This window comes from Phocoena sinus, chromosome 16 (assembly GCF_008692025.1).
Source record: "Phocoena sinus isolate mPhoSin1 chromosome 16, mPhoSin1.pri, whole genome shotgun sequence".
NCBI classification, from domain to species: domain Eukaryota; kingdom Metazoa; phylum Chordata; class Mammalia; order Artiodactyla; family Phocoenidae; genus Phocoena; species Phocoena sinus.
The window spans coordinates 722,792-736,148 of NC_045778.1; the positions used below are offsets into that span (position 1 = coordinate 722,792).

The following is a 13,357-nucleotide window of genomic DNA, read 5'->3' on the forward strand; positions in this document are numbered from 1 at the left end:
AACCCTGATACCAAAACCAGACAAAGATATCACAAAAAAAGAACATTACAAGCCAATATCACCGATGAACATGGATGCAAAAGTCCTCCTCAAAATATTAGCAAACTGAATCCAACAGTACATCAAAAGGATCATACACCATGATCAAGTGGGATTTATTCCAGGGATGCAAGGATGGTTCAGTGTCCTCAAATCAGTCAATGTGATATATCACATTAACAAATTGAAGAATAAAACCATATGATTGTCTCAATAGATGTAGAAAAAGGTTTTGACAATATTCAACATCCATATATGACTCAAACTCTCCAGAAAGTGGGTATAAAGGAACATACCTCAATAAAATAAAAGCCTTATGTGAGAAACCCACAGCTAACAACATACTCAGTGATGAAAAGCTGAAAGTATTTCCTCTAAGATCAGGGACAAGACAAGGATGCCCACTCTCACCACTTTTATTCAACATACTACTGGAAGTCCTAGCCACAGCAATCAGACAATAAAAAGAAATAAAAGGAATCCAGATTGGAAAGGAAGAAGTAAAACTCTCACTGTTTGCAAATGATATGATACCATACATAGAAGATTCTAAAGACATCACTGGAAAACTACTAGAGCTCATCAATAAATTTGGTAAAGTGGAAGGATATAAAATTAATATAAACAAATCTGTCACCTTTCTATACACCTCAACAAACTATCAGAAAGAGAAACTGAGGAAACAATCCCATTTACCATCAAATTAAAAAGAATAAAATGCCTAGTCTGTACTTGGAAAACTATAAGACACTGGTGAATGAAATTGAGGACGACACAGACAGATGGAAAGATACACTGTGTTCATGAACTGGAAGGATTAATGTTTTTAAAATGACCATAGTACCCAAGGCAATCCACAGATTCAATGCAATCCCTATCAAAATATCAAGGGTGTTTATCACAGAACTAGAACAAATAATTTTAAAACTTTCATGGAAGCACAAGACTCCAAATAGGCAAAACAATTTTGACAAAGAAGAACACAACTAGATGAATCAGGCTCCCTGATGTCACACTATACTGCAAAGTTACAGTAATCAAAACAAGATGGTACTCACAATGTTCATTGCAGCTCTATTTACAATAGCCAGGACATGGAAGCAACCTAAGTGTCCATCAACAGAAGAATGGGTAAAGAAGATGTGGCACATATATACAATGGACTATTAGCCATAAAAAGAAATGAAATTGAGTTATTTGTAATGAGGTGGATGGATCTAGAGTCTGTCATACAGAGTGAAGTAAGTCAGAAAAAGAAAAACAGATACCATATGGTAATACATATATATGGATCTAAAAAAAAAAAAAGGTTCTGAAGAACCTAGGGACAGGACAGGAATAAAGATGCAGACATAGAGAATGAAATTGAGGACACAGGCGGGGGAAGGATAAGCTGGGACGAAGTGAGAGAGTGGCATGGACTTATATATACTACCAAATGTAAAATAGCTAACAGGAAGCAGCCACATAGCACAGGGAGATCAGCTTGGTGGTCTGTCACCACCTAGAGGGGTGGGATAGGAGGGTGGGAGAGAGATGCAAGAGGGAGGAGATATGGGGATATATGCATATGTATAGCTGATTCACTTTGTTATAAAGCAGAAACTAAGACACCATTGTAAAGCAAATATACTCCAATAAAGATGTTATAAAAACCCAAAAACAAACAAAACAAAACAATATGGTACTGATACAAAAACAGACACACAGATCCATGGAACAGATTATAGAGAGTCCAGAAATAAACCTGAGCTTATATTGTCAAATTCATCTACAGCAAAGGAGGCAAGAGTATACAGTGGAGAAGACAGTTTCTTCAATAAGTGGTGCTGGCAAAACTGGACAGCTACATTTAGAAGAATGAAATTAGAATACTCTCTAACACCATACACAAAAATAAACTCAAAATGGATTAAAGGGCAAAATACCAATGTAACACCAGAAACCATAAAACTCCTACAAGAAAAGATAGGCAGAACACTCTTTGACACAAATGATAGCAATAGTTTTATGGATCTGTCTCCTAAAACAAAGGAAATAAAAACCAGCATAAATAGATGAGAGCTAATTAATCTGAAAAGCTTTTGCATGGCAAAGGAAGCCATTGACAAAATGAAAAGACAACCTACTGAATGGGAGAAAATATTTGCAAATTATGTGACTGATAAGGGGCTAATATACAGAATACATAAATAGCTCATACAACTCAACATCAAAAAACAAAAACCCTGGCATTTCCCTGGTGGTCTAGTGACTAAGACTCTATGCTCACAGTGCAGGGGGCCCAGGATTGATCCCTGGTCAGGGAACTAGATCCCACATGCATGCTGCAACTAAAGATCCCACATGCCACAGTGAAGGTCCTGCATGCTGCAACTAAGACCCGGTGCAGCCTAAATAAATAAATAAATATTAAAAACAAAAACCAAAAACCCCAATTTAAAAATAGGCAAAAGACCTGAATAAGCTTTTTCCTAAAGATGACCTACAGATGGCCAACAGGCACATGAAAATATACTCAACATCATTAGTCCTCAGAGAAATGAAAATCAAAACCACAGTGAGATATCACCTCACACCTGTCAGAATGGCTGTCATCAAAAAGAACACAATGACAGAATATGTATATGTGTATATAACTGAGTCACTTTGCTGTGCAGAAGAAATTAACACGTTGTAAATCAAGTATACTTCAATAAGATTTTAAAAAAAATAATAAAAAAAGAAAATGTAAGAAAAAGAAGGAACACAATAACAAATGTTGGTGAGAATGTGGAGAAAACAGGCCCCACATACACTGTTGGTGGGAAGGTAAATTGGTGCAGACACTATGGAAAACAGTATGGAGGTTTCTCAAAAAAATAAAACCTATCATGTGACCCAGCAATTTCACTCCTAGGTATTTATCTGAAGAAAAAAAAAAAAAAAGAAAACACTAATTCAAAAAGATACATGCAGCCCAGTGTTCATAGCAACATTATTTATAATTGCCAAGATATGGAAGCAACCTAAGTTTCCATCAAGAGATGAATGGATAAAGAAAATGTGGTACATCTATACAATGGAATATTACTCAGCTATAAAATAAAATGAAATTCTGGAAAAACCAAAACGAACTTTTGGGCCAATCCAGTAGTTTGTGTCATCTTTGTATTAACCTCTTAATTATTCCTCCCTGGTAGATGAAGAGAGGGGAAGGTAGTAGGTGTCCATGCTGTGGATGGTGGCTCCTCATGTTGGCCTCTCTTGGGGTCATCTGTGAAAAGCCCTGGGCGCTCTGGAGAAGCAGTTCTGAGCATGGAGACCCTGCCCCTCCCCTCTCATTCCAGCCTTAAGGGAGCAGTTGAGCCTGTGTGAGCAGGTGTGTAATCCTGAGCTTTAGTCAGCTGGAGTCTGTCCCCCTTCTCTCCTACCTCCTGTCCCTGCTTTTCTCCTTTTTCTCTACCCATTCCTCTCTCTTGTCTTTTCTTCTTACTCGTCTGTTATTGGTAATCACTTTACCCAGAGGGCTTCCTCCTTTTCTATAACCAAAATACTTTTTCCTGACAGTGTCCCCTTGGGAGAGGAAGACACTGTGTGGATGTGAGGGTGACCCACACGGGGGCACAGTTGCTCTCAGCCATCTTCATAAATTGTGGTGACAAAATGCATCCCTTTCTGAAATGCCTTGGATAAAATATTTGAATTGTAGTAATGTGATGTAAGTTGTATACATGCACTTAAGGTATATGAATATGCCCATATGGATATCAGAAATATTTCCCATTATCTTATTGGAGACCCTTTTAGAGATTATCTTTTTTAAAAAAATTATTATTAACATATTAGGAAGTGCCTTTGTCATTGAACCAATATCAATACCTTTTTATTACCTAAGGTCCATACTTGATTCAGATTCCCTTAGTTTTTTTTTTCTTTTTTTTATAATAATAGCTAACATTTATTGGGTGTTCATAATACACTACCCACTGTGCTAAGTAACTTATAGGCTTTATCTCATTCCTCACAACCATCAGAGATAAGGCACCATTATTATCTCCAAGGAAGGGAGATTTAATATTGGAAGGTTATGGAATTCTTTTTTATTTTTTTAAACAGCAGCTTCTTATTAGTCATCAATTTTATACACATCAGTGTATACATGTCAACCCCAAGCACCCAATTCATCACACCCCCACTCCCACCCTCCCCACAGCTTTCCCCCCTTGGTGTCCATACGTTTGTTCTCTACATTTGTGTCTCAATTTCTGCCCTGAAAACTGGTTCATCTGTATCATTTTTCTAGGTTCCGTATATATGTGTTAATATACGATATTTGTTTTTCTCGTTCTGACTTACTTCACTCTGTATGACAGTCTCTAGATCCATCCACATCTCAACAAATGACCCAATTTCGTTCCTTTTTATGGCTGAGTAATATTCCATTGTATATATGTACCACATCTTCTTTATCCATTCATCTGTCGATGGGCATTTAGGTTGCTTCCATGACCTGGCTATTGGAAATAGTGCTGCAGTGAACATTGGGGTGCATGTGTCTTTTTGAATTGTGGTTTTCTCTGGGTATATGCCCAGTAGTGGGATTGCTGGATCATATGGTAATTCTATTTTTAGTCTTTTAAGGAACCTCCATAGTGGCTGTATCAGTTTACATTCCCACCAACAGAGCAAGAGGACTCACTTTTCTCCACATTTGTTGTTTGTAGATTTTCTGATGAAGCCCATTCTAACTGGTGTGAGGTGATACCTCATTGTAGTTTTGATTTACATTTCTCTAATAATTAGTGATGTTGAGCAGCTTTTCATGTGCTTCTTGGCTATCTGTGTGTCTTCTTTGGAGAAATATCTATTTAGGTCTTCTGCCCATTTTTGGATTGGGTTGCTTGTTTTTTTTCAAAATCGACCTGCATGAGCTGTTTATATATTTTAGAGATTAATCCTTTGTCTGATGATTCGTTTGCAAATATTTTCTCCCATTCTGAGGGTTGTCTTTTCGTCTTCTTTATGGTTTCCTTTGCTGTCCAAAAGCTTTTAAGTTTCATTAGGTCCCATTTGTTTATTTTGGGTTTTATTTCCATTAGTCTAGGAGGTGGATCAAAAAAGATGTTGCTGTGATTTATGTCAAAGAGCATACTTCCTATGTTTTCCTCTAAGAGTTTTATAGTGTCTGGTCTTGCATTTAGGTCTCTAATCCATTTTGAGTTTATATTTGTATATGGTATTAGGGAGTGTTCTAATTTCATTCTTTTACATGTAGCTGTCCAGTTTTCCCAGCACTACTTATTGAAGAGACTGTCTTTTCTCCATTGTATATCCTTGCCTCCTTTGTCATAGATTAGTTGACCATAGGTGCGTGGGTTTACCTCTGGGCTTTCTATCTTGTTCCATTCATCTGTGTTGCTGTTTTTGTTTCAGTACCATATTGTCTTGATTACTGTAGCTTTGTAGTATAGTCTGAAGTCAGGGAATCTGATTCCTCCAGCTCCGTTTTTTTCCCTCAAGACTGCTCTGACTAGTCGAGGTCTTTTGTGTCTCTATGCAAATTTGAAGATTCTTTGTTTTAGTTCTGTAAAAATTGCCATTGGTAATTTGATGGGGATTGCATTGAATCTGTAGATTGCTTTGGGTAGTATAGTCATTTTCACAATATTGATTCTTCCAATCCAAGAGCATGGTATATCTCCATGTGTTGGTATCATCTTTAATTTCATCAGTGTCTTATGCTTTTCTGAATACAAGTCTTTTGTCTCCCTAGGTAGGTTTATTCCTAGGTATTTTATTCTTTTTGTTGCAATGGTAAATGGGAGTGTTTCCATAATTTCTCTTTCAGTTTTTTCATCATTAGTGTATAGGAATGCTAGAGATTTCTGTGCATTAATTTTGTATCCTGCAACTTTACCAAATTCATTGATTAGGTCTAGTAGTTTTCTGGTGGCATCTTTAGGATTCTCTATGTATAGTGTCATGTCATCTGCAAACAGTGACAGTTTTACTTCTTCTTTTCCAATTTGTATTCCTTTTATTTCTTTTTCTTCTCTGATTTCCGAGGCTAGGACTTCCAAAACTATGTTGAATAACAGTGGTGAGAGTGGACATCCTTGTGTTGTTCCTGAACTTAGAGGAAATGCTTTCAGTTTTTCATCATTGAGAATGATGTTTGCTGTGGGTTTGTCCTATATGGGCTTTATTATGTTGAGGTTGGTTCCCTCTATGCCCACTTTCTGGAGACTTTTTATCATAAATCAGTGTTGATTTTTGTCAAAAACGTTTCCTGCATCTACTGAGATGATCATATGGTTTTTATTCTTCAGTTTGTTAATATGGTGTATCATATTGATTGATTTGCATATATTGAAGAATCCTTGCATCCCTGGGATAAATCCCACTTGGTCATGGTGTTTGATCCTTTTCATGTGTTGTTGGATTCCGTTTGGTGGTATTTTGTTCAGGATTTTTGCATCTATATTCATCAGTGATATTGGTCTGTAATTTTCTTTTTCTGTACTATGTTTGTCTGGTTTTGGTATCATGCTGATGGTGGCCTCATAGAATGCGTTTGGGAGTGTCGTTCCTGTGCAGTTTTTTGGTAGAGTTTGAGAAGGATGGGTGTTAGCTCTTCTCTAAATGTTTGATAGAATTCACCCTTGAAGCCATGTGGTCCTGGACTTCTGGTTTTTGGAAGATTTTTAATCAGAGTTTCAATTTCATTACGTGTGATTGGTCTGTTCATATTTTTTATTTCTTCCTAGTTCAGTCTTGGAAGGTTATACCAGTCTCAGAATTTGTCCATTTCTTCCAGGTTGTCCATTTTATTGGCATAGAATTGCTTGTAGTAGTCTCTTAGGATGCTTTGTATTTCTGTGGTGTCTGTTGTAAGTTCCCCTTTTTCATTCTAATTTTATTGATTTGAGTCCTCTCACTCTTGATGAGGCTGGTTAAAGGTTTATCAACTTTGTTTATCTTCTCAAAGAACCGACTTTTAGTTTTATTGATCTTTGCTATTGTTTCCTTTGTTCTTATTTAATTTATTTCTGCTCTGATCTTTATGATTTCTTTCATTCTGCTAACTTTGGGTTTTGTTTGTTCTTTCTCTAGTTCCTTTAGGTGTAAGGTTAAATTATTTATTTTAGATTTTTCTTGTTTCTTGAGGTAGGCTTGTATAGCTATAAACTTCCTTCTTAGAACTGCTTTTGCTGCATCCCATAGATTTTGGGTCGCCATGTTTTCATTGTCGTTTGTCTCTAGGTATCTTTTGACTTCCTCTTTGTTTTCTTCAGTGATCTCTTGGTTATTTAGTAATGTATTTTGTAGCTTCCATGTGTTTGTGCTTTTTATGTTTTTTCCCCTGAAATTCATTTCTAATCTCATAGCGTTGTGGTCAGAGAAGATGCTTGATATGATTTCAATTTTCTTAAATTTACTGAGGCTTGATTTGTGACCCAAGATGTGATCTATCCTGGAGAATGTCCCATGAGCACTTGAGAAGAAAGTGTAATGGGCTGTTTTTTGATGGAATGTCCTATGAATATCAAATAAATCTATCTGGTCTATTGTGTCATTTAAAACTTCTGTTTCCTTATTTATTTTCATTTTGGATGATCTGTCCATTGTTGTAAGTGAGGTGTTAATGTTCCCCAGTATTATTGTTTTACTGTCGATTTCCTCTTTTACAGCTGTTAGCATTTGCCTTATGTATTGAGGTGCTCCTATGTTGGGTGCATGTATATTTATAATTCTTATATCTCCTTCTTGGATTGATCCCTTTGATCATTATGTAGTGTTCTTCCTTTTCTCTTCTAATTTTTTTTTTTTTTTTTTTTTTTGTGGTACATGGGCCTCTCACTGTTGTGGCCTCTCCCATTGCAGAGCACAGGCTCCGGATGTGCAGGCTCAGAGGGCATGGTTCATGGGCCCAGCCGCACTGTGGCATGTGGGATCCGCCCGGACTGGGGCATGAACCCGTATCCCCTGCATCAGCAGGTGGACTCTCAACCACTGCATCACCACAGAAGCCCCCAACATTCTGTATTTTAAAGTCTGTTTTATCTTATATGAGTATTCCTACTCCAGCTTTCTTTTGATTTCCATTTGCATGGAATATCTTTTTCCATCCCCTCACTTTATGGCTGTAAGTGTCCCTAGGTCTGAAGTGGGTCTCTTGTAGACAGCATATATATGGGTCTTTTTTTTGTATCCATTCCACAAGCCTGTGTCTTTTGGTTGGAGCATTTAATCCATTCACATTTAAGGTAATTATCGATATGTATGTTTGTATGACCATTTCCTTAATTGTTTTGGGTTTGTTTTTGTAGGCCCTTTTCTTCTCTTGTGTTTCTCACTTAGAGAAGTTCCTTTAGCATTTGTTGTAGAGCTGGTTTGGTGGTGGTGAATTCTCTTAGCTTTTGCTTGGCTGTAAAGCTTTTAATTTCTCCATCGAATCTGAATGAGGTCCTTGCCAGGTAGCATAATCTTGGTTGTAGGTTCTTCCCTTTCATCACTTTAAGTATATCATACCACTCCTATCTGGCTTGTAGAGTTTCTGCTGAGAAATCAGCTGTTAACCTTATGGGAGTTCCCTTATATATTATTTTTTGTTTTTCCCTTTCTGCTTTCAATAATTTTTTAAAAATTTATTTATTTTTGGCTGCGTTGGGTCTTCATTGCTGCATGTGGGCTTCCTCTAGTTGCAGTGAGCTGGGGCTACTCTCCGTTGTGGTGCGTGGGCTTCCCATTGCGCTGGCTTCTTTTGTTGCAGAGCACAGGCTCTAGGCACGTGGGCTCAGTAGTTGTGGCTCGTGGGCTCTAGAGCGCAAGCTTAGTAGTTGTGGCGCATGGGCTTAGTTGCTCCGCGGCATGTGGGATCTTCTCAGACCAGGGCTCGAACCCGTGTCCCTTACATTGGCAGGCGGATTCTTAACCACTGTGCCACCAGGGAAGCCCAATAATTTTTCTTTGTCTTTAATTTTTGTCAATTTGATTACTATGTGTCTCGGCAAGTTTCTCCTTGGGTTTACACTGTATGGGACTCGCTTCACCTCCTGGACTTGGGTGGCTATTTCCTTACCCATGTTAGGGAAGTTTACGACTGTAATCTCTTCAAATATTTTCTCGGGTCCTTTCTCTCTCTCTTCTCCTTCTGGGACCCCTATAATGCGAATGTTTTTGTGTTTAATGTTGTCCCAGAGTTCTGTTAGGCTGTCTTCATTTCTTTTCATTCTTTTTCTTTATTCTGTTCCGCAGCAGTGAATTCCACCATTCTGTCTTCCAGGTCACTTATCTGTTCTTTTACCTCAGTTATTCTGCTATTGATTCCTTCTAGTGTAGTTTTCCTTTCAGTTAATGTATTGTTTTTCTCTGTTTGTTTGTTCTTTAATTCTTCTAGGTCTTTGTTAAACATTTCTTGCATCTTCTCGATCTTTGCCTCCATTCTTTTTCCTACATCCTGGAGCATCTTCACTATCATTATTTTGAATTCTTTTTCTGGAAGGTTTCCTATCTGCACTTCATTTAGTTGTATTTCGGGGGTTTTATCTTGTTCCTTCATCTGGTACATAGTCCTCTGCCTTTTCATCTTGTCTGTCTTTCTGTGAATGTGGCTTTTGTTCCACAGGCTGCAGGATTGTTGTTCTTCTTGCTTCTGCTGTCTGTTCTCTCGTGGATGAGGCTCTCTAAGAGGCTTGTGCAGATTTCCTGATGGGAGGGACTGGTGGTGGGTTGAGATGGGTGTTGCTGTGGTGGGCAGAGCTCAGTAAAACTTTAATCCACTTGTATGCTGATGGGTGGGGCTGGGTTCCCTCCCTGTTGGTTGTTTGGCCTGAGGCAACCCAACATTGGAACCTACCTGGGCTCTTTCTTGGGGCTAATGGCAGACTGGGAGGGCTCACGCCAAGGAGTACTTCCCAGAACTTCTGCTGCCAGTGTCCCCATCCCCACGTTAAGCCACAGCCACCACCCATCTCCACAGGAGATCCTCCAACACCAGCAGGTAGGTCTGGTTCAATCTTCTATGGGGTCACTGCTCCTTCCCCTGGGTTCTGAAGCACAGAGTACTTCGTGTGTGCCCTCCAAGAGTGGAGTCTCTGTTTCCCCCAGTCCTGTCAAAGTCCTGCAATCAAATCCCACAAGCCTTCAAAGTCTGATCCTCTAGGAATTCCTCCTCCCGTTGCCGGACCCCCAGCTTGGGAAGCCTGACGTGGGGCTCAGAATCTTCATTCCAGTGGGTGGACTTCTGTGGTATAAGTGTTCTCCAGTCTGTGAGTCACCCACCCAGTAGTTATGGGATTTGATTTTATTGTGATTGCAACCCTCCTACGATCTCATTGCAGCTTCTCCTTTGTCTTTGCATGTGGGGTATCTTTTTTGGTGAGTTCCAGTGTCTTCTTGTCAATGATTTTCCAGCAGCTAGTTGTGATTCTGGTGTTCTCACAAGAGGGAATGTCCTTCTTCTCCGCCATCTTGGTTCAGGCTCCCAAGCTTGCAATCCCTGCTCACATATTGTAGCTTTCTCTGGGACACTTCTCCACCTCTTAGAGATTACCTTTTAAAGGTTGTGATTAACTGTAAAACTCAGGATTTAAAATGTCTTTAGGGAACGTCCTAGTAGCAGAATTAACTGGGCAGGAAGAGAGTAGCCTATGGTGGCATTATGTGGGTCTGTCACTCAGTCTCTTCTTCCCTCTTCTCAGCGGTCTGTCGGTCTTCCATGATTTCATTCGAAGATTAGACAGGGGCCTTCGGACTTCATGGTCACGTGTGTAAACTAATTTGAAATCCGAGGATGGAAAAGCAGGGACCAGTGGAAGTAGTAATAGTGTCTTTCCATGGAGGGAGTGTTTAGAAGTATTATAACAAACAAATACATTTTGCTTAATTTTGTAAGACCAGTTTTTGGTATTTTGAGTATTCCTTATTTTATATTTAACTGTGATGTCTCTGTTGCCCCTCAGGAAGTTTGTGACATGAAATCTGAGGGTCAGGCCACTGTCATTCAGCAGCTGGAGCAGACCATTGAGGATCTGAGGACCAAAATAGCTGAGCTAGAGAAGCAGTACCCGGCCGCAGACCTGGAGGCGGCCACCTCTGGAGACACGTGTCTGCGAGCTCTCAGTTTGGGAGAAAAGGAAGTAGGGCATCAAAGGATTTTACAGGCAAAGTCCATCCAGACGTCCCCGACAGAGGAGGGTGGGACACTGACACATCCTGTCATGGGTGCCCTGCCTGAGGCCACGAGTGGAGACTCAGCCGGGCTGTCCTCACCTCCCGGACCTCAGAACAAGTTCTGCGCAGAGATTTCTTTGGTTGTGTCTCCAAGGCGAATAGCAGTTCAGCTCGATGCACATCCATCCCTCCAGGCTCCACCACCCACGTCACCGCCCTGGTCTGACGGTCAAGGACAGGCGAGCTCCCAGCCTTCCCATCCTTATTTTCATGCGGAGTTTGAAACCAGCCACGAGCACTCTGCTTTCCCCTCCTCTGAAAACAGCCATGACATCCCTACTGCACTGCCTCTGTCTCCCAAGTTCTCCCACCAGATGCCTGGTCTGGGCACCGTGGCTCCTCCACGGACCCCACCCCATGTCGTGCCTGAGCCTGCACTTCCCAGCCCACCATGTCCCTCACCTCCTCCTCCGCCTGGTCCAGAGATGCTGCCACCCCCTCCCCTACCTTTGCCTGGTGAGGGAATTCCTTCCGCCCCCCCTCTTCCCACAGTAGGAATTCCTCCCGCCCCCCCTCTTCCCGGTGTGGGAATTCCTCCTGCCCCCCCTCTTCCCAGGGTGGGAATTCCTCCCGCCCCCCCTCTTCCCAGTGTGGGAATTCCTCCCGCCCCCCCTCTTCCCGGGGTGGGAATTCCTCCTGCCCCCCCTCTTCCCAGTGAAGGAATTCCTCCCATCCCCCCTCTTCCCAGTGAAGGAATTCCTCCCACCCCCCCTCTTCCCGGTATGGGAATTCCTCCCACCCCCTCTCTAACCAGTGAGGGAATTCCTCCCGCCCCCCCTCTTCCCGGTGTGGGAATTCCTCCCGCCCCCCCTCTTCCCAGTGAAGGAATTCCTCCCGCTCCCCCTCTTCCCGGTGTGGGAATTCCTCCCGCCCCCCCTCTTCCCGGTGTGGGAATTCCTCCCGCCCCCCCTCTTCCCGGGATGGGAATTCCTCCCACCCCCCCTCTTCCCAGTGAAGGAATTCCTCCTGCTCCCCCTCTTCCTGGTGTGGGAATTCCTCCCGCCCCCCCTCTTCCTGGTGTGGGAATTCCTCCCGCCCCCCCTCTTCCCAGTGTGGGAATTCCTCCCGCCCCCTCTCTAACCAGTGAGGGAATTCCTCCCGCCCCCCCTCTTCCCGGTGTGGGAATTCCTCCCGCCCCCCCTCTTCCCAGTGAAGGAATTCCTCCTGCTCCCCCTCTTCCTGGTGTGGGAATTCCTCCCGCCCCCCCTCTTCCCGGTGTGGGAATTCCTCCAGCCCCCCCTCTTCCCAGCGTGGGAATTCCTCCCATGCCCCGTCTTCCCAGTGAAGGAATTCCTCCTGCCCCCCGTCCTCCTTTGCCAGGTGTGAGGGTTCCGCCTCCTCTAGCCCCTCCCCCTCCTCCCCCTCCTGGAACAGGTTTCCCCCCACCGCCCCCACCCCCTCTGCTTCCTGGATCCGGCCTTGCTCTCCTGCCACAAGCTGGGAGTAGCACTTCACCAACACTGCAGGCGTGTGGATTTCTTCCTCCACCGTTGCCAGCTGGCTTGTTTGGGTTCGGGTTGAACCAGGACAAAGGCAGCAGGAAGCAGCCAATAGAACCTTGTCGGCCGATGAAGCCTCTGTATTGGACGAGAATTCAACTGCACAGTAAAAGGTAACGTGAACAGGGGCTCATCTTTGCTTAGTATTGTCAATACGAGGGAAGCATTTTCCTTTAAAACTCTGGAGAAAAATGAGTAAAAATAAAATAAATAAAAGTAAAACTTGCCTGTAGACGATTACATCAATATTTAGTGAAGCAATTTTAGACTTTTCTCCAGAAGTATCAAAGGAATAAAACAAATGACGTGAATCAATAAACACATTTCTGTCTATATAGTTTTTGATAGACTTTTATAGATAGAGGGATATACTTTTCTTAGCATACATGCTCTGTTTCCTCATTGCAGAACCTCACTCTGATAAATAGCTCATAAAAGTAAATCAAATCCATAGACAGACTGACTCTTGAGGATGTTTTCTTCATCCTTTTGAAGGCATGGTCTTGTTTTACTATTCAGAAATGTGCTACACAAAAATACACACATCCACACCCCATGTGTGAAATGACTTAGTTCTGAGCATTTCATGGCACTTCTGTAGA

General features: G+C 41.8%; 1 protein-coding gene across 1 annotated transcript in view; it reads left to right on the forward strand.

Moving 5' to 3' along the window:
- Positions 1 to 13,357, forward strand: part of FMN2 (formin 2) — a 322,361-nt gene that overhangs the window by 120,881 nt on the left and 188,123 nt on the right. The window contains exon 5 of the mRNA XM_032609063.1: positions 10,986 to 12,868. Coding sequence (XP_032464954.1) covers positions 10,986 to 12,868 — 1,883 coding nt within the window. The remainder of the gene's footprint in view (positions 1 to 10,985; positions 12,869 to 13,357) is intronic.